The sequence below is a fragment of the Anastrepha obliqua genome, chromosome 1, assembly GCF_027943255.1.
Source record: "Anastrepha obliqua isolate idAnaObli1 chromosome 1, idAnaObli1_1.0, whole genome shotgun sequence".
NCBI classification, from domain to species: Eukaryota; Metazoa; Arthropoda; class Insecta; order Diptera; family Tephritidae; genus Anastrepha; species Anastrepha obliqua.
In genome coordinates this window covers 70,847,983-70,874,459 of record NC_072892.1, presented here as the reverse complement: position 1 = coordinate 70,874,459, position 26,477 = coordinate 70,847,983, and the positions used below count along the sequence as shown (strand labels likewise).

The 26,477-nt window shown below is 35.6% G+C and overlaps 1 protein-coding gene across 3 annotated transcripts in view; it reads left to right on the top strand.

Moving 5' to 3' along the window:
- Positions 1-4,830: 4,830 nt before the first annotated feature.
- Positions 4,831-26,477, top strand: part of LOC129235903 (mucin-2) — a 60,580-nt gene continuing 38,933 nt past the window's right edge. The window contains exon 1 of one of the 3 annotated variants that reach the window (XM_054869975.1): positions 4,831-5,140. In XM_054869975.1, coding sequence (XP_054725950.1) covers positions 5,000-5,140 — 141 coding nt within the window. In that variant the 5' untranslated portion in view covers positions 4,831-4,999. Of the gene's footprint in view, positions 5,141-13,789; positions 13,938-23,102; positions 23,397-26,477 lie in introns of those variants that run through there. The other 2 variants (XM_054869976.1, XM_054869977.1) reach the window with 2 other exon arrangements.

Genomic DNA, 26,477 nt, shown 5'->3' with positions numbered 1-26,477 from the left:
CACCATTGTTAAATTTTAAATTCCTTGAAAATCGTGCATCGATTTCATCGGAGATTTTTGTTACTTGTAACTAACAAATTGAGAGTCACTCTCAGTTTTCCGCTGTTAATTGTCGCATGCAGTTGTGTCGCTAGAGGTTCGTGAAATTCATGGTCTACGTATGTATGCCGCGCGACCGATTACGTAAGTATTTTAAATTAGGTTTTATGCTAATAGCTAGTTATACTTTGTAAATAAAAGTGGACTTTTGGCATAATTTTTCATTTTACAATTTTATGGAACTTTTCTTATAATATTTACATATGTATGCTACTCTGCTGAAATGACTTTGGACGAACAACTCTTGTCCTTCACAGGGCGTTGTTCTTTTCGGCAGTATATTCCAAATAAACCTGCTAAGTATGGACTGAAAGTTTTTGCACTTGTAGATGTTCATTACCCATACACGTATAACTTAGAAATTTACGCCGGCCAACAACCCGAAGGTCCATTTCGGTTAAGCGACGAGAGATTTGATATCGTGATGAGAATGGTGCAACCAATTTTGAATAGACATATCATATTACTATGGACAATTGGTTTTCCTCTCTGAAAATAGCAAAGCAATGATTTGATAATGGAATTACAATGGTTGCTACCGTTCGAAAAGGTAAAAGAGAAGTTCCCCGGGAATTTAGAATTGCCTCTAACAATATGCTTCTCAAAATCACTCACTCTCCATATACTCTGGTTCCTTATGTACCAAAAGCCAACAAAGTAGTAATAGCCTTGTCTACAATGCACAACGATACAGCGATTGATTCTGACACCGGAGATCAACGAAAGCGGGAAATAGTAACATACTATAATCGCACTAAAAATGGCGTTGATCTGGTTGACAAGATGTGTTCTCTTTATGACGTATCTAGGAATTCGAGAAGGTGGCCGCTGACTAAGTTCTATAATCTTGTAAACCTCAATGCTCTCAACGCATTAAACATTTACACTGCAAACAGTAACTATGAATCTGTCAAAAGGCGTGATTTTCTCATAGACTTAGCCTTGTCTTGGATGAAACCACTGGCTCACCAAAGATTAACACTTACTACGCTACCTAGAACACTGACATTTAAAATAAAAGACTTCTTGGATCTTCCACAAGTTGTAAGTCATCAAGGTCCAACGCACAATAACTACGTTGGTCGTTGCTACGATTGTGGAAGGGCCCGTAATAAATGCACCCGTAAAGTGTGTAACGCTTGCAATAAATTCATTTGTCCTGATCATTCCAAGACTGTATGTTCGTCATGTTTCGAAAACAATTAAAACATCTCAATTATCTTCTGGTTATTTTATATATATTTTATACTTTTGTGAAGTATCTTAATTTTTTGTTAAAAAATGAAGTTTTGGTTTTTATTTATTTTATGTAAGAACAGAAAGTTTATTTATGTTATTTTTGATTAATATTAATAAATTAAACAATAACAAGAATACTTAAAACAAAAGCAATGGAAGAATTAAATATTTATCTTTTGTATTTTTAATTTTAAAATGGATTACATATGTAGACCGCGCGACCAATTACGTCAGTTTCAGGGGCGCGACTACTGTAGGGTTAACGGAAAGACCTTATCTCATGCACCAGTTATCGATTTTGCCAAGAATTCTCTGCACTTTTGTGCAAAGCCTCCTTAAGGATTTATCCGATGTTAGCGCACAGACATCTTCCGCATATGCTTGGACATGAAAGCCGAGTTCCTGCATCTCCGCTAGTAGAGAGTCTACGACGAAGCACCACAGCAGCGGAGAAAGAACACCCCCTTTGGGACATCCTTGATTGGCCCTGACTTCGATTAGTTCGTCAATGCTCTCACCAACGGTTAACAGCCTCTCAGAGAGCATGGAATATATCCATTTTACAATGGCTTGATTAACTCCGTGTCGTTCGGCAGAAGAACATATTAAGCCGAAAGTGGCATTATCAAAAGCCTCCTCAATGTCCACGAACACGCCCATTGTGTATTCGTCAGCTTCCAGCCCGGCTTCAATGTTGCTAACAAGGTCGTGTAAGGCTGATTCACATGATTTTCCACTCTGGTAAGCGTGTTGATTTCTACTAAGTGGACTTCCCGGCAATACCCCCACTCGAATATGTTTCTCTACAACTCGTTCTAGACTTTTCAACACGAACGATGTCAAACTGATTGGTCTAAAACTGTTTGCTAGGGAATAGTCATCTTTTCCTGGTTTCGGAATAAATACTCTTACGCGTCGCCATTGGGATGGAATATAACCATATGCAAGACAGGCTGTGAAGATCCTTTTAAGGGTCTCAATTAGCCTGTCTCCTCCTTTTTTAAGCATTGCTGGATATATTCCGTCAGGTCCAGGAGGCTTAAAGTTCTCAACGGAAGACAAAGAAAACCTTATCGATTCTTTTGCCACTATCCGACTAGCAATATACCAGCTGTACGTAGAGGTTCCACCGTTTCTACCGTTATTGTTCCTGCCACTCTTTCTTCAGAGAGAGTTCTACTACCTGGAAAATGGGTTTCGAGTAGAGCATTAAACGTTTCCGGTTTGGAAATGGTGCATCAACCATCAGGTTTTCGAATGGAATCCAGCCTTACTGAGCGGTCTAGATGAAGGGCCTTACAAAGTTTCGCTGTTTCCCTCATTTCTTCGACGTTACTGCAGAAATTTCTATAGGATTCAAGTTTGGCTTTCCGTACTTTTTTCTTATATTCTCCCTGTGTAAGTCGATGTTTAGCCCAGTCCTCTTCTGTTTTGGTCTTCAAGGCCTTATTAAGAAGTTTCCTGGACCGTACACGAAGCTTCGACAGTTCAGGGTTCCACCAAGGAACCGCTTTCCCCTGTCTGCTTTGCCTGAGTGGGCACAGTTCCTCAAAGCAATTGATTAAAGTACCTTCTAATTTCTTAGTAGCATCTTCAATCATTTCTGCTGATTTGAGTTTTTTCAGGTTTGGTAATCGCTCTGTTACAAGCTCACCATACCTGTCCCAGTCCACATTCCGAGGATTCCTACCGGATATTGTATCAATTCCCAGTCGGAATTGGACAAGACGATGATCAGAAAGAGAGTCCTCTTCCAAAACTCACCATCGGTTGATTTGATTTCCAACTGACCTATTGGTAAGTGTTAAATCAATCACCTCTTGTCTCCTTCTGGTCACAAAATTTGGTTTGTTGCCAGTGTTTTGAATGGCCAAATCGGATGACAGTATAAAATCCAGTAACTTGAGACCTCTGGGGTTGCATTTACTGCTTCCCCACACAATGTTCTGTGAATTTGCATCACAGCCCACTATTAGCCCCAGATTAAGGTAAAGGTTTATTTGCCTTGGATTGGGTCGAGGATGCAGTATCTCGACTTTCCTCCTCTTCCTGGCCGTTGGCACAGACCCCGTTTCATTTCCGGAAGAGTGCAATGTCACAGAGGAATCCTCTGTTCTGCCGCGTTTTCCCGTTTCCATTACAGGTGTCGAAGTGGACGGAGCTTGAGTACTTACCTTAGCTAATGCTTCGGCTTTCTTCGCCTTCTGTTTTCTTCGTTTGATCGGCCTTGCGGATAGACGATCACCTGCGTTTGAATCTTTAATAGTTTCATAGTTTTTACCGTTACTTACCTGATTCGCACCAGGTTTGACCGTTGTCAAAGACTTACTTGGTACCAGAGATCCATTTGAGTTTACTGAGAGATTGTCCGCCATCTCCACATCCTCCATCCATGGCTCCTGCCAGGTTGTCGGTGCGGTAATCTCCGCATAGTACTTGGGTGGCCACCAATTTCGGCGTTCCACGGATGGGTGGATACCAAATTTCTATATGAAGCTACCCTCTTAGAAGAAATTTTTGTCCTCTTTTTACAATATTTTCTCAAAGAATTAAATCTCAGAAAAAATAATATACAAAATATATTTTTTGTGAGCATAAGATAAGAATAAAGTTTTAATGTGAAACTAGTTTTTAATGCGTCTTAACGAAAATAATATTAATGCCGCTGAGAATTATATTGGTATGCGCTCAGCAGTTCTTTATCAGTTTATTTTTTAGTTATATTTTGAAAAACTGTTATTGTTTTCCCCATTCATTTTTAAAGATTTTCTGCTTTTGAGTCTTCCTATGTTTAGACATGATTCACAATAGTAACATTACAGGGTTGCATGTGCAAAAGCTAATGTTTACAAAGCCTAGAAATTTACACACAGATGGTGCCGTACCACAGCAATCAAGTAGTGATATACACAAATGTATTAAGCCCTTTAAAAACCAAATCTTGATCAGTAATAAATTATAACTTAGAGGAAAAGTGCAAAATAGCGACTCTTTACCACGGAACAATTGGAGAAGTGGACGCGGGACGCCTCTTTCACTAACTTCAAGGGTATATGAATATTATGATTATTATGAGTATAAAAAAAAGAAAAGGTGGAAATTTCAAATATTTAAATGCCTATATTTCGTAAAGTAATGAACGGATTTTAACAAAGGGCGTACCTAGTTAATATGTCTTTCAACATATTTAATATATATGTATATATCTATGTCGGTGGCATAGATATATATAAAAATATAGGTATATATAATTGAAGAAAAAAGTTATATACCTTTAAAATTAGGGCAAAAGGGGAACCACACCCACTATTTCGTTAGTTGCGGAGTGAGCAGTCTCTATTCTGTACTTGTATAAATCGAAAATATTTCATAAATTTCCATACTTCATTTTTTATTGCCGATATTGTAATTTTCAAATAAATAACCAAAATATTGGCAACTCCATTCTAAAGGTTCAAGTTGGCTGCATTTGTAGTGGGGAAAAATCAAATTGAAACGGGAAACTGAAAAAGTGAATCTGATTGCAAATCATTATTTTGTATTTCTGCAAACATATTCATATATTTTATAGATATTTACAAGTGTTAACATAATACTAGCATATACAATCGAAATATAAAAGAGTGTTTAATATTGTATTTTGTGACCATAAACCCGCAAAATGGAAGGCTTTACAAATAAAGAAGCGCGAACTTCTGGTAGCGACAACGGCAGTGGAGAAACGCCAAAGTTCTTGAACAGCACTGGAAATAGCAGTCGCGGTGTGCTAAAGGAATTAAATTCCAATAAAGATAGTAACACGGTAAGTTATATAAAATAAAGCTGCGCGCTTTACTTGAAAGTTTTTTTGGAAAACAATTTGTAGTCAGCATCAGCATAAAATATTCATAAATTGATGTCTGTATGTCGCATATGTATTTGTACTACACTTATGTACATATTAAATTCGAATTACATACCGTAGTTTTCTATAATACAAGCATATTTCGATTAAGAAATTGCCTAATACATATGTACATATAACAACTTTGGCAGGCACAATATTCTAAAAGAAATTCAAAGTAATCTTTCTGCGATACCACTCCCGATCACAATTGCAAAGGTTATCAATGAAACTTCAATGGGATGATGTACTCCAACCGTTGTATTCACCAGGTATCGCTCCTTCCTTCTTCCAGCACTTGATGCGGTTTCATAAAAAAAAAAGATTCTTCGTTCGCCTTCGTTCTTTTTCAACGTAATATTTTTATACTACTGGAGATAGCTTTGAATAAAATACAATATATATTCCAATTTTTCTGAATAAAACTTAATAAGCAAAAGAAAACCAAATTCATGTACGCCAAAAATATATAGCTTATCACTAAACGTATTGTACAAATGCATGCATTTTCAGACCCATTCTCATCTCTATTTAACATTCGCCCGAGTCTGATCAGGCTCGTAGTTGCTTAGTCAAACGGACCTTACTAAAATTGTTAATAATATGTAGTAAAACTCTAAAACCAAGCAAACAAAAAACTTTGGAGGATATTCATTAAATAATATTAAGTTCAAAACCTTCATTCAATATTGTAAATATTGGAATAGAAATATGCATTGTAGCAGCCTTACTATGCCCTGCCAAGGTAGATGTGCTCACGGTAAGCCCAAGTACTATTTTAACGGATTCGAACAAAAGGGCTACTACATAAGTTGGTTTTGTAGGAAATTGAAGAGGTGCCATATATAGAGCAATGTTTCGGTGGTTTTAGACTGGCGATTCTGACATTGCTTGAATAAATAGTTTACTTTTTTTTTGAATGATATGGGTTCGACCTAAATATAAATATAAAATATGATTATTTTTGTTTTTCAATGGACGCGGGCAGAGCTCTTGCCATCAACACGCTTTCCAACTCAAACTGGTGGTAATACATATTAATTAAGATCACCTTTCTTGAACATGAAACGCAACACCATTTGTAATTCATATATTAATATATTTCAAGTCTGCATACAAATTTATTACAAGCATACGCCTACCACTCATGTACATATTCATACACTCATACATATGTAAATATTCATAATTTTTGTAAATTTTATATCTATTGTTAAACTGCTTTGTAATGCGGCATAAAGTTATGAATTGAATTCTTTATTCTTTCTTCTAAAATACTCCCAACTCTCTTTTTACACGATTTTAAAACAACAAGGATCACTAATAAATTTTTTTACATGGAATCTCCGTTCTTCAATGAATTTAAAAAAAAAAAAATACCAGTCTAACGGTTAGACGCGATAGAAGTGAAACCTTCCGTAAAACAAACTGAGAGAGAATGAGACGAAAACAGCATTAGGGGCGGGATAATTATAGGTTCATTATAATATTGATATAAAGTTCATATTTTATTTTCTTCATTTTATTATTATTCATCCTCAATGTTTTCAATTTCAACAAATGATACGAGTGGCTTATGATAGCTAAAATATGATACAAATGCTTTGGTTTCGATGTTGTCAACATATCTTTGAAATACCGCGTCAATTGTTGTTTTTGATCGTGTTGTCGATTCAGTGCGATTGTTACACATTTTTAAATTGAATGTTGTATTGAGAAAGTCAATTGAAGGAACCGCTGTGTCCAATGCAAAATTTACGTTGAAATCACCTCTTAAAATCATTGGAACTTTATCGTATCCGCGATACTTCTGGTGTATACTTTATTAAATTTTCGTGAATGAATTCCGTGATGCTATTTATTGATTTTGGTTCTCCGTCACCTTTGGAAAATGTGTAAACAGTAAGCAAACTTTATTCAAATATTTTCCCTCATTTTTGCATCAGTAAAATTAAACAAACGCCGTAGCCGAATGGGTTGGTGCGTGACTACTATTCAGAATTCACAGAGAGAACGTCAGTTCGAATCTCGGTGAAAACACCAAAATTAAGAAAAACATTTTTCTAATAGCGCTCACCCCTCAGCAGGCAATGGCAAAACACCGAGTGTATTTCTGCCATGAAAAAAAGCTCCTCATAAACATATCATAAAAAAAAAATACCAGTCTAACGGTTAGACGCGATAGAAGTGAAACCTTCCGTAAAACAAACTGAGAGAGAATGAGACGAAAACAGCATTAGGGGCGGGATAATTATAGGTTCATTATAATATTGATATAAAGTTCATATTTTATTTTCTTCATTTTATTATTATTCATCCTCAATGTTTTCAATTTCAACAAATGATACGAGTGGCTTATGATAGCTAAAATATGATACAAATGCTTTGGTTTCGATGTTGTCAACATATCTTTGAAATACCGCGTCAATTGTTGTTTTTGATCGTGTTGTCGATTCAGTGCGATTGTTACACATTTTTAAATTGAATGTTGTATTGAGAAAGTCAATTGAAGGAACCGCTGTGTCCAATGCAAAATTTACGTTGAAATCACCTCTTAAAATCATTGGAACTTTATCGTATCCGCGATACTTCTGGTGTATACTTTATTAAATTTTGGTGAATGAATTCCGTGATGCTATTTATTGATTTTGGTTCTCCGTCACCTTTGGAAAATGTGTAAACAGTAAGCAAACTTTATTCAAATATTTTCCCTCATTTTTGCATCAGTAAAATTAAACAAACGCCGTAGCCGAATGGGTTGGTGCGTGACTACTATTCAGAATTCACAGAGAGAACGTCAGTTCGAATCTCGGTGAAAACACCAAAATTAAGAAAAACATTTTTCTAATAGCGCTCACCCCTCAGCAGGCAATGGCAAAACACCGAGTGTATTTCTGCCATGAAAAAAAGCTCCTCATAAACATATCATAAAAAAAAAAAAATACCAGTCTAACGGTTAGACGCGATAGAAGTGAAACCTTCCGTAAAACAAACTGAGAGAGAATGAGACGAAAACAGCATTAGGGGCGGGATAATTATAGGTTCATTATAATATTGATATAAAGTTCATATTTTATTTTCTTCATTTTATTATTATTCATCCTCAATGTTTTCAATTTCAACAAATGATACGAGTGGCTTATGATAGCTAAAATATGATACAAATGCTTTGGTTTCGATGTTGTCAACATATCTTTGAAATACCGCGTCAATTGTTGTTTTTGATCGTGTTGTCGATTCAGTGCGATTGTTACACATTTTTAAATTGAATGTTGTATTGAGAAAGTCAATTGAAGGAACCGCTGTGTCCAATGCAAAATTTACGTTGAAATCACCTCTTAAAATCATTGGAACTTTATCGTATCCGCGATACTTCTGGTGTATACTTTATTAAATTTTCGTGAATGAATTCCGTGATGCTATTTATTGATTTTGGTTCTCCGTCACCTTTGGAAAATGTGTAAACAGTAAGCAAACTTTATTCAAATATTTTCCCTCATTTTTGCATCAGTAAAATTAAACAAACGCCGTAGCCGAATGGGTTGGTGCGTGACTACTATTCAGAATTCACAGAGAGAACGTCAGTTCGAATCTCGGTGAAAACACCAAAATTAAGAAAAACATTTTTCTAATAGCGCTCACCCCTCAGCAGGCAATGGCAAAACACCGAGTGTATTTCTGCCATGAAAAAAAGCTCCTCATAAACATATCATAAAAAAAAAATACCAGTCTAACGGTTAGACGCGATAGAAGTGAAACCTTCCGTAAAACAAACTGAGAGAGAATGAGACGAAAACAGCATTAGGGGCGGGATAATTATAGGTTCATTATAATATTGATATAAAGTTCATATTTTATTTTCTTCATTTTATTATTATTCATCCTCAATGTTTTCAATTTCAACAAATGATACGAGTGGCTTATGATAGCTAAAATATGATACAAATGCTTTGGTTTCGATGTTGTCAACATATCTTTGAAATACCGCGTCAATTGTTGTTTTTGATCGTGTTGTCGATTCAGTGCGATTGTTACACATTTTTAAATTGAATGTTGTATTGAGAAAGTCAATTGAAGGAACCGCTGTGTCCAATGCAAAATTTACGTTGAAATCACCTCTTAAAATCATTGGAACTTTATCGTATCCGCGATACTTCTGGTGTATACTTTATTAAATTTTGGTGAATGAATTCCGTGATGCTATTTATTGATTTTGGTTCTCCGTCACCTTTGGAAAATGTGTAAACAGTAAGCAAACTTTATTCAAATATTTTCCCTCATTTTTGCATCAGTAAAATTAAACAAACGCCGTAGCCGAATGGGTTGGTGCGTGACTACTATTCAGAATTCACAGAGAGAACGTCAGTTCGAATCTCGGTGAAAACACCAAAATTAAGAAAAACATTTTTCTAATAGCGCTCACCCCTCAGCAGGCAATGGCAAAACACCGAGTGTATTTCTGCCATGAAAAAAAGCTCCTCATAAACATATCATAAAAAAAAAAATAACTGTATAAAAAAATTTTTTTTCTTGTGATTCGAACCAAGGATTTTGGATCGGAAGCTCACATTGCTAGTCGCTCGGCTACCGCGCCATGCTGTCGGCGCTGGCCTAAAAGTTATTTAGTTCGTCGCTACGTTTATATCAACATATAATATAACGCTTCGTAGCCAAGAGGGTCGCTATTTCCGTTTCACTTTTTCTCAAATCACTCCCAACGATTCTAAAGAAGTTTTCACTTCAAAAAATAACTGTATAAAAAAATTTTTTTTCTTGTGATTCGAACCAAGGATTTTGGATCGGAAGCTCACATTGCTAGTCGCTCGGCTACCGCGCCATGCTGTCGGCGCTGGCCTAAAAGTTATTTAGTTCGTCGCTACGTTTATATCAACATATAATATAACGCTTCGTAGCCAAGAGGGTCGCTATTTCCGTTTCACTTTTTCTCAAATCACTCCCAACGATTCTAAAGAAGTTTTCACTTCAAAAAAGTTTTTGTGAACAAAACATAATTCCTAAAAGCATGTCTTATTTAGTAAACATTTTTCGTAAAAGATAAGAGCATTAAGTTTATTGAAGAACTAACCAAGTCCAACTGTCATTAAGTTTCAACGTAATCTTTAGGTCGCGTCAAGCTGAATAACAAGTATTGTACATTGTTTTTGAATAATTTTTTTATTGAATTATCTTTATTTGACCTTTACGCGCTACATTGCAGACAGAAGCAGTTAATCAAATAAAATCTGGCAGATGGGCTGGGCATATCTGACATACGTAGTATCTGACATGGTATCAACTGATGATAGCATTTTCGGTCCAGGTCGTAATAAACGTGCACGCGTGTTATCAAGTAGCGACGAATAGTTGCAAAATTGTTTCTACTAATTTCAATTTCAATTTTTATATGTTTTGTACTTATGAATTGAATTTTCACTGTACACTAATTTGAATTTTTTTTGTAATGAAAGTAAATGGTTTTTGTTTTATAAATACTTATGTAATATGAAATTTACTTCTTTTGCACCGTTTTTTGGGACAATATTTAGAGTTATTTCATCTTACACCAAGTTTTAAAGTAGTATCGCCAAATTTACCATATGTCGCATGTATTTTTTTACAAGATTTTTTTTTTTTTTTTGCACGTATTTCTAAGGAACATGTCTACCGTGTAAAAACAGAGTTGGGTGTAGCTGCAGATTATTTTGTTGAGTTGTTTCATAACATACTGAAATGCATGTACGAGCTATGCGAGACATCTCGAGTTCTATTCCGCTTGACTTTTCGGTTTCACAGAATGAATTTTATAAATTTCTAAACTCTTGTTTTTCATTTATTTAACAATTATCTGTAGTAAGTTAAGCTCATATTAGCTCTAAGTGGTCTGTAAAAACAGTAATTATATTTTAGGCTTGAAATATGTAAACGAAATAAACGTAGAGCTGGGTTGAGCTGAGCGTATCTATCTTTCTTTCTGCCGCATCTGGACGCATCTCATTTGAGAAGGTTTGTTGGACTTACTTACAAGTATCTTACTACCAGTTTGCTCTGCAGCTGAAGTGGATCGTGTTCTATAATTTTTGAATGGTAATTGGCGATGATATATTTAATATAACGATGTCCAACAAATTGTCGATTTAGCACATGCATCAGTATTATCTAATACTAGACTCGAACTAGTTCAATCACAAAAAAACTAGTCTAATAAAAATAAAATATAAATAATAATAAAATGAAAAATTTTTATTTGACTTTATTTTATTTTATTTTTAAAATCAGTGTTTTTTACAGTTATGTGCATACATAAGAAAGCTGCAAGTTTTTACTGGATAAATTCCACAATTTTGAAAAATCTGTAGTGAAAAATTTAATCAGAATCAAGTTAATTTAAGGAAATTAACTGTATCTGGATCGCAATATAACTCCCAATTTTCGATTCCTTTAACCTTTTTGAATTGCGCGCCATGTAAACTTGCTGGTTATTACTAGTTTTGCGATTTGCATACGAATTGAGACCTAAAATTTACCCTAAACCAGTACGAAATCGAGCTATCTGAATGTAAATCACGTATTTTCATTGCCTCATAATAATTGGCTTACTTTTAACTCTTGGCACTCGAGGCCATTTCCGCGCGGACTCACCAGCAACTCGAAGCGTTTCGTAGCGCTTTTCGGGAATTGCTTATGTAGCTCTAACTTAAAATGATTACACACTTAAAGTAACACATACAACTTTTACATTTTAATATCAACTTCCGATAAGCTTGCTCATCGAATATCCGCACCAAACGAAGTGAACGAGAGTCGCCTCACGAGTGCAAAGAGTTAATTTTTGTTTAACACATCTTATTGTTGTTGTTGTAGCAGTAGGCCCTGCCAGTGCGGTGTAGTTACCGATCGTTATCGTCTAACGACAGGCTCAGTAAAGAAATTGTTTCAACAGGTTGGGTCCAAAGGAAGAGGGGTGTTAGGTGAAAAGGTTTAAAAGGGTAAGTGAATAAGTGGTTACTCTCGTGTGGTGTGCCTTCATATGCCGGACATATATTGAGTATGTCGGGGTCTATTATGGATAAGTAGGAGTTTAACCTAACCAAAGACAGTAAACTAGCCCTGTCCAGAGCACTAAATCTCACATGTAACGTATCTCTTCCCCTTTGGTCACACCCGGTCGAAACAGCCATTGGATGAGATTGGGTCAACAATAACCATGTTAGTTTACTCACACCTGTGTCGAAAACGAAAAAACAAAATCTTAGTACAGTAACGCTATTATTAAAAAAAAAATGTACGCAGACTTTCTGCTTGCTATATTAGCATGTTGTTGCAATTACTTGCCGTTATGTAAACAATGAGTTAGGAATCTAATCAAATATGTTTTCAACTATAAATTTATATTGTTTTTAATCAAATTAAAAATATTTGTAGGGTGTAAGCTGACTTTGTGGGCTATGTGTATGTTTATTATCCGTGCTGATATCACTCAAAACGGCCGATATTAGATTTATTTATATATCTGACCCTGTTTAAACCAGCTACAACAGTAAAGAAATTACTAAGCATGAGGCATTTCTAATTAGTTGCAAGCCACTTTACATGCCTTGCGTATATTGACACACACATTAGCATTGGCTTTTTGGCCAACTTTTGAGTTTGCAAACCCATCTCGCTTGCAGTTCTGGTCGACGTGCTGGGTGAGACTGTATTTTACCGTGGCTTATGTATTTACTTTCATTTAATTTTCTTGTTGTATTTATTGCTTTTGCAAGACATATCGCTGTTTTTTCTCATAGTTATATATATTTGTTTACATTTTTTTTACAGCTGAAAGCTTATGGCACCATTGGACCATAGCCATAGCTGTTGTATTTTTATTATAATTTTTTCCTTGCGTGCCACATCATAAGCAGCCGCTGCGTTGACGACGCTGCGAATGCCTTTTTAATCGTCTGTCCATTTTCGTATGCTACGCTTTTGGTTGTCGAACTTTTTACATTTTCATACACAAAATATTGAGTTAAGTGAGCTGGCTGTTAGTTGGGAGGTAGAGTTTGGGGTTGCGTAGACAAATAGTCAGAACGGGAAGTGAAGGGCCGCTTTTGCTGCTATCGGTCGACGGGCAATGCGATTCCATGTAATTGGGTACAGAATGAAAGCGGAGAATGAGTGATCTGCAACGTAATGATCGCCAATGCTGCTACCGCTTTCATTGACTTTGTCGACTTCCAATAATACCGCACCATACTGCGCCGCACGTCAGACTTTCTGTCTGTCCATCTGTGCGATCGTCCACCCGATCAAGCTCGTGCATCTGGCAGTAATAGCGTGGCGCTGCGCGGTCTTTTCGCTTTTCATTCTACTCTACCTACTGTATGAGTATTATGGTTTAGGTCTTTTGTTTTTGTTTTCGAATTGCTTCTGCCGTTGAACTTTTTTGCTACTGTAAATTTTTTGTCAGTTGGTTGTAAGTTTTGACGGAAACGGTTATTCGCCAAGTTGTACACAGCGCCAAAAACGAACGGCATATGAATTTTCGCATTTGTCGGATATGAAAATAATTCATTTAAATCACTGAGTACATTCGCAAGCAGTTCCATTTGAATACTTCGAAAATAAAATTTTAATATTGCACGTTAACTCTGTAATGGATATTGAAATTAATGTGGATTTTATTATCGAATAAGTAAAGATGGGAAATTCTAGTGGAAAGCAAAGCACTAAGGTACATATGAGTGCATGTGTTTAACTAAGTATTAAGTGAAATTTGATAGAAATGTAAGAAAGGATTTGGCGATAGTGCTGCTATAAAAAGGATGCAGATTATAGACAAGTAAGATATATAAATCGGTGTTAGTTTTTTGCTTACGAGAGAATAAAAACTTCGACCAATTTCGCCAATATAAATGCATGTATGTTACCTGTAGCGTGAATATAGCAACAAATACCCAAAAATTGTTTCCTCAGCTGATTTCTTTAAAGAAGTTGTATTTTGTTATCGTTTGTGTTGTAATAAAGTTTTTAGCAATGCTGCTGAATTCCCATCTGTTTACTTAAATCAATGACGGAAGCTGTTTCGACGGGTTGGGTACAGAGGGAGAGAGGTGTTAGATGAGTGGGTTTGATAGGACATGTGAAAAGGAGGTTAGTGTCTTGCGGGGTGCCTTCACATGCCGGACATATGTTTAGTATGTCGGGGTCAATTCTGGATAAGTAGGAGTTTAACCGGCTACAGTATCCAGAACGTAATTGTGCCTAATGACGGAAGGTCCAGGGTGTTCCTGGTATTGTTGTTTTTATAACATAAAACATTCACCAATATTTGTTCGCTAAAGTGACACCTTTGACCATATATAACTCCGGGTACTTCTGGTTGTATAGACACAACTCATGCGAACTTTGTAAGCTCTGCTTAACTCGGAATTCCATTAAGAGTTTTCTCCAAATCATCTAACGGTTGGTTACAATCGATATTGACCGACAATACGTCTTCTGTAGGTCTCGCCCCACCTGGATTAAGTGGCAGTATAGATTTCTAGTGTAATAATAAACGCAAATTTATTTTCGTATACTAACCCGGCGGGAATGTGGTAAAAAAATGTTTAAAATATACTCCAAAACTTATATACTTTAGAGTTGTTGGTAAATTAATGATGTTTTATGTAAAAGGCAATGTTATATTCAATTTAATCTAAATATATTTGACAGTTTAATGTTAAAATAAATAAATGTTCGAAAGGGTAGATAGAAAACTCATGTCGTCCGAATGGATACAAACGCTCCAGAGCTCTACTTCTCAGTTGCCTACTGAACCCAAAGTAACACCTGTTGGCAAGAGTTATTCTCCGTTTGATCCATGCTGACGTCAATTCTGTTATTAATACTGGTCCCAAGGTAGACAAAGTCATTCACAACCTCGAATTGTTGGTTGTCAACACTGACATATTGTCCAAGACTATAAGATTCCCTGTGTGTGTGGACAGCAGGTACTTTGTTTTACCCTCATTCACCGCAAGACCCACATTGTTCGCCTCTCTCTTTAAACTGAAGTATGCCAATCATACAGCGCGGTTGGTTTCGCCGATAATGTCGATGTTGTCGGCATATGCTAGTAGCATGGTACTCTTGTGAAAGATAGTACCAGTGCGGTTAAGCTCGGCAGCGCGAAAGATTTTTTCCAGCAAGAGGTTGAAAAAGTCACAAGATAGAGAATCGTCTTGTCTGAAACCTCGCTTGGTATTGAACGGCTCGGAGAGGTTACTTCCAAAATTGACGGCGCTTGTGGTAGCGCGCAACGTCATCTTACACAGCCGTATTAGTTTTGCGGGGATACCAAAATCAGACATAGCGGCATAGAGGTGATTTTTATCCGTGCTATCAAAGGCGGCTGTGAAATCGACGAAGAGGTGGTGCGTGTCGAGTTGGTTTTCGTGGGTTTTCTCTAGGACGTATTGTGGAGATTTGGTCTATGGTGGACTTACCAGATCTGACACCCGGGTGTCACCTGAAAAAGAATATAGCTATAACAGCGTTTGTAGAGATATAGACATTATAATATAAAAATAATAATGTGTATAGTCAGCTACCGACTTCTGCAAAACTAACCTAACGGCAAATTTTGACCAGAAGGGAAGTGTTCAGCATAAAATAAAATATGTACTGAAATAAGCACAAATAACTAGATTTTACATTTAGTGGGATGTAAATATTAAATTGAGAAAAATACGTCCATTAAAAAACAGAATTAATAAAAAAAAAAAAATTAATTAATAACACAAAAAATTAACACTCATTAATATCAAAGCTTACAAATAATCTTTACAAAAAGTAATCGCATAACAAAAATCAACAAAACTCATACAAAAACCTAACTATTCTCTAAAGAAATTCGAAATAATATAGTATTTATAATTTGAAATCAAATGCTTAAATATTAATTTATTTTCAAATTGGTTAATAATTTCACTTACATTAATGTGGAAAAATGACAGCTAATTTTTCAATATTTGGATAGTGACTTCAAAAAGTTCCTCAGAACCTTCAGAAGATCTTTCACTATTAGACGCCAGCATACCAGCTTATTTCTGCTGATAATCTTAATCGGTAATTTCGCGGGCAATATTGTACGTGGCCTAATCCGTCTGAAAGCGAAATTCGTTGAGCACGTTGTAGCAGCATAAAATATTCCCCATGCATTTTTAGTGAATGTTGATGAAGTGATGAAAATTCGGGCCATTCCGACAATGCAGTCCAGAGTATCGTATTGTAAAAACTAGAGTAGATGTGTGTCCAATTTGGCTCCTTAATAATACAAGAAGCAAACACTCCATAGCTGTTGACAGATATTTGACACACATAGTGTCTTCGATCATGGAAAATATAATCAAGTTATGCCTAATTTTCTATTCACCTGGGGTATGCCACTTTTTGCTTATTATTTCACTCGCCTAGTACATGTATGCACTTCTCCAATGGCTTATAAAATCGTCATTTGAAAGCGTACACTGAGCGCGTAATACAACAATTGTCATTGCATTTTGCTTTTCCCAATAAGAGCAATCCCCGTACCAAGTGATCCCCGTTGCGCACGACTCACGCGATTTATCAATGGTATGTGGTCTGTCTACATCCAAAATCCGCTATGGCTTAATTTGCTTGTCTTGATATCTTCAACTAGCTTATAAGGTTTATGGAAATCATAGCTGACTTGATGTGTGTCTACGAGTACAACCCACGGTTGGGAGCATACAGAAGTTTGCACATATCGCGGTGTCGCTCGGTTTCATTTAATTTTACAGACTTAATTATCAAGTTACATTTTCTTGATTACAAGCCACTCCATTTTTCTATCTCTTTTCAATCGTCTTGAAAGATTTCCTTAATCTAACATAATTTTTCATTTTTGTTTAGAGAAGTTCGTGATTTTGTTTTTTTTTCTCCAGTTTTGTGCGGGAGAGAATCTAAAACTAATTTTTTTTTAACTCATCCCAAAAATACCCTATTGCCTTCGGAACGAAATTTCGAATTAAAAAGGGGCTGTATCTGAACGCAGCCAAACATTACCCCTCAATTAACTACTTTTCATTCGCTAATATTGTCGTTTGACTAAACGATTCGAGACAAAAATGAAAACAAAATCAACAAATTAATTGACCGAAATAAATTTGATGTTGTACCAGAGATAAGTGTATAAAAACATTAGAACTCAATGAAACGCTGTAGTTGCAACGCAACGATTTCCAACAACTTGATCTAAACAAAGTACACCACTCTCTTCTTCGTCTGTTGTCGCTGCTTGCTTTAAATTTTCGCCACCAGTTTGCGTGGGGAGCAACCGAGAATACGTCAAAAATAAGACCAAAACAGTATCAACAGTGGCCTCCAGTTTGGGTGCCCACACGGTTGTCGCAAATGCATTTTCACGCGGCCACTCTCCTTCTCCTCCCTTGAACGAACAGCTGTGCATAGTAATTTTATGTCATATATAACTTTGTGTGCACATATGTATGTATACATGTATGTAGTAAGTATTTACTGCATGTATTACATACGTTTGCGTGTGTCGTGTGCGCAAAGACCCAAGTTGATGCATTTACATTTACAAATATGCCTCGGCTATTGGGCCGCTGCAAAAAGACTTTTTCTCCACAATGCCTTTCACTCGTATTGACTCGCTCTGGTTCTTTACATTTGCTTCTTGCTTTTGCTTTTGCTTGACATGGTATTTTATTGTGTCTTGCTTTTTATTGTTTTTACAATTTTTTGCTTGACAAGAGGATGCAGTGCTGCGACCGGCTCTCGACCTAATGTTGCAGTTTGGCGCTACTATATTTAGCTGTCTGATTCCAATGCGTAAATTCTACTTTTTTTTACTTGTTTTCCATTTTAATTTTCGCTCGTTGGCACGCTGCTGTCGTGGCCTATGTTGTTGAGTTTTGACACATGTCTTCTATTTGTAACATTGTAATATTTTGAACGACTGAAATGTTTTGACATTTGCCGGCTCGAACACTGTTGCTAGAACAGCAGCGCTTTATTGCTCAAGGGATGGACGCGGCAAATCTGGGAACTAGAAAACTGGCGTCATGTTGTAACAGCATAAACATTCCCCATTCATGTACAGGAAATGGTGCTGGAGTGACAGTCCTTCGCCGGATTTAAATCCGAGTTGTTCCAGTAGCGTTGAACCGAGTTATGGCTTACGAAGTTCCGAGTGTTCCAATAGGTATTTGATGTTATGATGGTCACCTATGCATACCGATTCAAGCAGACCCTTAGTTTGGCGTGAATCTTAATGGCCTTGAGTAACCTTCTGTGAAGATTCGCTATGATCTTTAAGTATTATAGGGGCAATATAAGGCAAAAGTAAATTTCATTTCAAACTACCAACCTAATAAGAGTATGATTACGGGGGCACTTACGTGTTCTCTCAATAGTCATATTGATGTCTCACAAGAAATTATTTCATTTATATAGTTTTTTGTACTGTATGTTGTGAAAGTTATATTTCGAGAGTAAAAAAGAGAAAGAACTATTGTAAGGGAAGCACCTCCCAAAAGACATTTAGATTTAAGTAAGTGGATAACTTATATATTTCTTATAAATCTTCAACCTTTTTTCTCTACCGTATCTAAAATGAAAAATCATAGCGTTCTCAATAAAAAATACATTTTTCTTTGGGTGAAAATAGGACTGTTTCTCAAGTTGCTCTCACATTGAACTCCAACTGGTCTCGAAACATATTGAAATACTGAAATTAAAATACTAATATAGTTTCTACCTTTTTAATTGAAACGGCAAAAAAAATTTAATTATTTTTAAGGAATTTTTAGTTTGTAATAATTTCCGAAGATGGATGGCGTAGCCGCTAATGCTTTTTTAAGTCATTGTGATTGTAATTCATTACTTTTCCAATTTTTAAATAAAAAAAAAAAAATAAAAAATTTCCGAAGGAAACATTGTTTACTTTTTGTTATTGAATTTTTACTTAATTATTCTCTTTATTTATTTTTTCAAGTTCACCTCAACTTGCCATCAAAGTTAGCGATGATGTTGGATATTAACTTGAGAACTACACAATTCTTTAAGGTTTCTGTTTCTGGTATTTGTTGGGATTGCACAATAAGTACTTTGTCTTGTCGGGTTGTGACGATTTGCTGCAACTTAGCTAAAGTTACCTGGGTATTTACTATATTTCAAAGATTATCGATTGAGTTTCTGGCAAATAGTATTTTATCTGAAAGAATAAATAAAATGAAATAATTTCTCTAAGAGAGAAGGTCCTCAACAATTTTTAAACAAACTATAAACTTTTGTGCTCTATTAAGGTGGGAGCCTGGTTTATAAGGTCAATTTTTTTGTTTTCGTTTTAAGCGATTCCTAATATATTTCAGAGTATTCACACAAAGTAACAGAGCCTAATTCTCAATATTTCCGTAGATACAAAGGCAAAGGTAGGCGAGCGTTAGGTAGTTACACTGAACGGCCAGCTATAGTACAAACTTTATCTTCTTTTCTCGACTTTTCATTTTTATGATTTCTTTGAATTGGCGTACATGAATGAAAAAAAAAACTAATGAACCTTTTGAAATGAATCATAGCTTGTTCCCTTCAGTATTAAATTCTCTTCTATTTGAACTAACAAAATAGATTAAAAAAAAATTTTCAAGATTTTTATACCAAGTTGAAGTGAATTTTTTTTTATAGAAAGGCATTTTTTTCTTTAAAACCTCCAAAAAGTAGAAATTTTGGAATTTCTCTCAGTTTTCTTAGTTCATCTAGAATAACAAATTATGATAATTAGAAATCCATTTGAATTTTTTGCTTTAGATAATAATTACGAGCTGTATCTTGTACGCCAGTTGGAAACTCCAGCGTTGCAGCGCTCTACTAATTTCTATGTTAAACATTTTTTTCAACTTATTTTAACCAGTACAAAAATTTTTTATACTTTTTAAATGTTCATTAAAAGATAGAAAAAACTTTGCAGTGCTAAATTAATTTTTTCTTAAAAAAAAAAATCGCAAAGAGATGCAATTTTTAGACCTCATAAACCAGGCTACCCCTTGAACGATCATTTTTGAAAAGACCTTTGAACTTTCTTGAGAAATACTCAGAGGGCTCTGAAATACAGAATTACACTTGTGTTTTTCTACTTGTTTGAAACTGTAACAGGAACTGAACCCAGCCGGTAGGCCATGGAGAAACACTACAGGGTTGCCCAAATTGTTGAAATTTACATTCAACAAAAGAAGTCAAAAGAAGAAGAACAAAATCATCATGCCCGATGAGGCTCATTTCTTATTGAATGGGACGGTAAACAAGCAAAATTGCTGTATTTACGCCACTGAAAATCCTCACGAAATTCAAGAGGTACCTCTTTACGACGAAAAAGTCGCTGTGTGGTGCGGCGTTAGTGCGAAAACGATTATATTTGCCGTTTTTCTTCGAAAATGAAGATGGTCAAGCTGTTACCGTCAATCAGGAGCGTTATAGCGATATGATAACCACTTTTGCCGCGTTCGCCCGATTTAACGCCACCTGACTTCTTCTTGTGGGGTTATTTAAAATCAAAGGTTTATATTAATAAGCCAAAGACCATAGAAGAGCTCAAGAACAACATCCGTGAGGAAATAGCCGCTATTCCAGCCGAAATGTTAGCTAAAACTATGGAAAATGTTCCAAAAGGGCAGAATACGCCGTACAGGCTCAAGGCGGCCATATCAGAGAGATATCATATTCAAAAAGTGATGTCAACAAATCTACTTGAACCAAATAAAATGATTATTATCGTCAACATCAAAAAAATTGTGTTTTTCTTTGATTTAAAAAAAAAGCATCCTCCTTGTAACCCACTTTTTTGTACTATACGAATTTGACGTCAAATTTCGAAATTTTATCGTCTATCGCCGTTGTCATCATGGATGACTATCGCCATACACAAAGATAGTTGATGAACGATGCAAAGAAGTCTTCATAGCTGCTGTTTCCTGACTTGTTACAAAATTGTTTGGTAATTCGGAAGATGAAATACACTTTACCAGAAATTTCTAATAAAAAAAAACTCATATAAAATTACTACAACAATGTTGCATTTAATTAGCCATTGATACATCTAACACACTTCTGTTGATATTATTGTTGCCTCGATTTTATTGTGCGTCTGGAGAAGCTTGCCCTTGCCTGCTTTGCTCTTTCCTCCTTTGCACTCCGTTTGCACACTTTTAAATATATACGCCTTACAGTCTGTCTAATAGAAGCGTGACCGGCAAAATTCCATTATAAAAAAAAGAGGTTGTCTGTAAAGTCGGTTTACTGACGATAGTTTAACGTGATAACGTCATAAGAAAATACTGATTGAATGGTTGCATTTTTCAAAAGAAAATTTTAATTTTATTTGTTTGATAGATATTTTGTATGGATATAGAGAATGAGTCAACATTAACATAACATAACATAACATAACATAATATAACATAACATAACATAACATAACATAACATAACATAACATAACATAACATAACACAACATAACATAACATAACATAACATGCTGTTCAAGCAAGGTAACGACGCATGAGCAAGATAACGACGCATTTTTTGGTGCGTGCAGCCGGCTACATAGAATTATAAGACGTTATCACGTCAAAAAATAATAATAACATTAAAACAACAGGTATTATTAACAAACTTGGTTTTATTTTAAATTCTTCAAGTAAATCAAATTAATAATAATCAATAAGAAGGCATATGCAAATACAAATACGTGAATTTATATATGTACATATGCGCATATACATACACATATACGCTCACTTAAGTAGGAGAGAGCAAGATGTCGAACGTTGCCGTTCGTTTGCTTTGTTTGCTTTGTCGTTCGCTCCGCGCTTTCGCTTGCAGTTCATTCAAGGTAACGGCAATGAGCAAGGTAACACTAATGAGCAAGGTAACGGCAATGAGCAAGGAAACACTAATGAGCAAGGTAACGACACATTTTTTCGTGCGTGCAACCTGTTAAATCGAATTATAAGACGTTATCACGTCAAAAATTAAATGTTGCTAAATAGGTGTATCCTTCTCGCATTGAGCGCTATAAATTTCCTAGTTGCATGAAAAACTATTTGAAGCAGTGTTTCTATGTACATATCCTCATGGTCCAAAAATGCCACGTGAATCTGCAGCAAAATATTTGAAGAAGTCAAACACGTTCCTCAATAAATGGATGTCTGAATTTTACAAGAAGGCAACGATCCCAACTGATTTGGAGCCGATTACCTCCATCTCCACAACACAAAGTATTGCTCGGTTGGCTGTAGATATCTCCCCGTTGGAGATCTCATAGTGCTACTTGGAAAGTGCCAGTCTGGTACTTCAACCATTTCACCTACCTCACCAACCATGGCTCGAAAATGTAAAACCATTATAGCTAAAGGTGGTGAATATAGATTTTATTGAATATATTGCGTATAATAAATATTATGAGCCCATACAATGCAGATTTCAAATTGGTCAAATAATAAATAAAGTTATGGCGGTCACGCTTCTATTAGACAGGCTGTACATACGTTATAATTTTATATATTTATTTATTAGCACTAGCTTCACTTGGTAACTCAAAAGTGTTGCAAGCGTTACTCGTGTTCCTTACACTATGACGTTTTTCTAGTTCTTCATCTTCTTGGTCTCTAGTGCATTTCTTTTGTTGTCTGCTTGTGTATGCTTACTTTTTCTGCATTTTATCGTTTATATGTGTGTATGTATACATGCATAAGCTTACATATGGTATCTTGTGTAGTCTTGTCAAAAGACTGCCGAGACACTCCCACCTCTCAAGAAACCATTGACTGCCTGTTTGCCTGCCATTGCCCATAGTTATTCGGTGAAACACTGTGCTGTCGGTCGTATCTCTATCGCATCGCATTACATTTTGTGTTGCATTTAATAGTTTTTGTTTTTGTATCGCGCTAATTCAATGAATTTATTTGTTTGTTTTTGCATTTAAATTGAACTTACCAATTTTGCCGGTTGCAAATTTATTGAGTGGTACATGTGTTTTATATGTATTGGTGTTGTATTGGCAATTGTGAACTAAGGAATGTAAAATAAATTATCAACGTAATCGCTTTTCATAAACATTATTAAGTTTTCTTCAAGTGCCTTCGTGTTGGGCTGAAATAAATACAGGTACATATTAATTGAAATATTTCTCTTTTATTTTTTTTTAAATAGTTCTTATTACAAACGTTAGGTGTAAGCTGTATGAAAGTTTTAATTAGCTTAAAATTACCGTTGCTCTTTGATAATTTTTCCTCCTGAAAATGTTGCGTATCCTCTCCATTTGTTTTTTCTTTTTCATATAGAGAAAATGCATCGTTGCGGTAAAGAATTACCAAAAATCAACAAAAATTGGAAGCGACTTCAAATCTTCAGAAAGCTATTGTAATATAAATAAATTATAAGCCAATAGTGGAAAATAAAGTTATGCCGTTAAAAAATAAAAAGCAAAAGCAATATACATTTGAAACACACCGGTCAAGAAAGGCTCCTTACTTACATTTGCAATTAATAGTTATATGTTTTTAAAAACGAAATGGGAATCAGTACTTTGTATAACTACCCCGAGCATCTATAGTACCTTATAGTCTACTTCTCATAGAATGAATCTATTTTGAACATCACAGTCCTGGCGTATCTTGTGTCATCCCTCTAAAACAACGTTTTTGAGGTCAGCTCGACTTTTAGAGTTTTGATTTGCAACTATTTTCTTTAAGTATGCCCACAAATTTTCTATTAGATTAATATGGGCTTTGGGCTGATGTATCCAATACTTTACTGCAATTAAGAAGAAGCCACATTCTGACCATATGAGCTTTAAGTTTTGGATCGTTGCCCAGATATAATTTAAACTGAGGTTTTTTCCAACAATATAAGAATATTCAAATATCGTCGTGCATCCATCTTATCTTACAAAAACACCAAATCACGCATTCCCTTATTGGACATGCATCCCCGCACCGTGAATGAAAGTTTGCCAAATTTCACTGCTTCCACACTCTATTGGGTCCATCGCGGAATATCACATCATCCTAGTAGCTAAGTGCGTTCTAGCGAAAGATAACCGCTCTTTACTTTGTTGTGCAGAGAACAAAGGCTTCTTTCAAGCAACTCATGAAGTATGATTGTACTTTTGCAAGACATAGACTTTTTCACTCCGACCCCTTATTCATATCGAAACTCACTATCAAGATTTCTTTCGAAATCTGTGGGCTTGCGGCTATTTCTTTCAACAAATTACGTTCGACGCGGTCAGATATTTTCCGTGATCTTCCACTTTCGGATGTTGGTTCCAGCCTACTTTATTTTTTTGCACGATTTATTATATTATAAATTGTTTGTCGGATTGAATAAAACATTCCTTCTTTCCTATTGTATATTGTGATCACCTCAAACGATTCCCGTTTTCCAGGCATTTTTGCGTTCTTTACAATTTACGTACGATTTGATATTTTAATCAACAAATCACTTTATGACTAATTAATAAGTAGCGCGTATGTAACAACTCAGTGAGATAACAGTTTATTAAATCACAGTTTATCAAACGCTGCCGAAAATAGATATATGTTATGAAAACACTTTCTTAACAACTTAGAGAAGCATTCGTTTTGGTGGACGCAAAAATTTTTCCGTTAGGAAGTACTGGTAGCTTAATTAGTGGTAGTTAATGACAAATTTTGAAAGGATCTCAAAATTCAATCAGAACTTTCTTTCTTCTAAGCATATTTTTGTCTGTAATAATACATGTGATGGCATGGTATACCATTTTCAAATGAGCTGTGAGGTCTCCTTCTCATTTTCGTCCCCAAATTGATTATAAAGGAAACACTTATATTTGCAATTTTAACAAACAAGAATTGACTGAAAAATTAACTTAATTTTCTCAACTAATAATTGAAATTGAACTGCGCTATTTCGTTGTCTGACGCAATAATAAGTATTTCGAGTGAAACACGGCAAAACAAACATTAAGAAAGTTAATAGGATCTATTGTCCGATGTTAGAGAAAACTTATTCACATCATAAGTATGGTATAAAAATATGATTTGTACGAATATCAGTTAATCTCCTAATAACAATTCGTATAGAGAATACTATAAGTGCGCTAGTTCTCTGGCCGTAGCTGCATGTGAAAGAAATATAAACGACTTTCTCAAATAAAGGTAAAATATACGTCAAACGCTCCTACATAAACTCACCCTTGACAAATGAATTTATGAAAAGCAGGTTCATCAAGCCGGCTACAAAAAAGATTCGTTATTCAGCAGAGATTTTAGCATAAATTCAGTCATCAAGTGCATTTACATGAGTTCTTCTTCGGCCTTCGCATTCTCTCACATAAGCATACAGCATAAAAATTACCCAGTCCGGATATAATCACGGATCGCTCTGGTAATATAAAACTGACAGATGTCGCAACAAAAAATTTAACATAAAATGTGTAATAAAATCGGAAGAATTTTATGTTCTGCTGGAGCCGATCGTAGCTCGATATTACAATGACCCATTACGGATCAATAACATTTTTCATACTAATAGATCGTAAGACCTAAACCACTTATTGCATAGTACCATTCATCTAATACCACTCTTCACTCGGTCCACGTGATTAAGGACTTAGGCATGTTTTTTTATTAAAAGCTCTATTTTAGTTTGCATATAAATTATATTATTTCATCTCATTCTTCGCAATTCTCTGACCCATATATACTCAAGATTCTATACTCTTCATTTGTTCGGTCCAAATTGGAATACGCTGCTGTTATCTGGAGACCGTATCACGATATTCATATAAATCTATTTTGGATAGTGCATAAAATATTCCTAAATTTTCCTTTGTACTCCTCAAAATGTTCTGAACCGATTCCATCTTATAATTCTTGTTGCCAATTAATTAATTGGCTTATTACACTGGCCAGCAAAATTGCAACTTTTGTCATTTCCATGGCAGCCGGTTCTGTTACCGGAATGATTCGGGTTTTTCCCGACCAAGGGCTGCCACCCCAATAAACTAGCCCTGTCTAGTGTACCGTATCCCACCCCCAATCTTTCGTCACAGGAGCAATCCCCAGCAGCATGTTTGCTCCGAATACTTCTCTTCAGGGCTGGCGTCGAACCCAACCCTGGACCAGAGGTATTTTACTGCTGCATCTGCCACAAACAGCTCCACCCGAACTCCACCTCGGTTAGGTGCAACAAGTGCAACGGGTG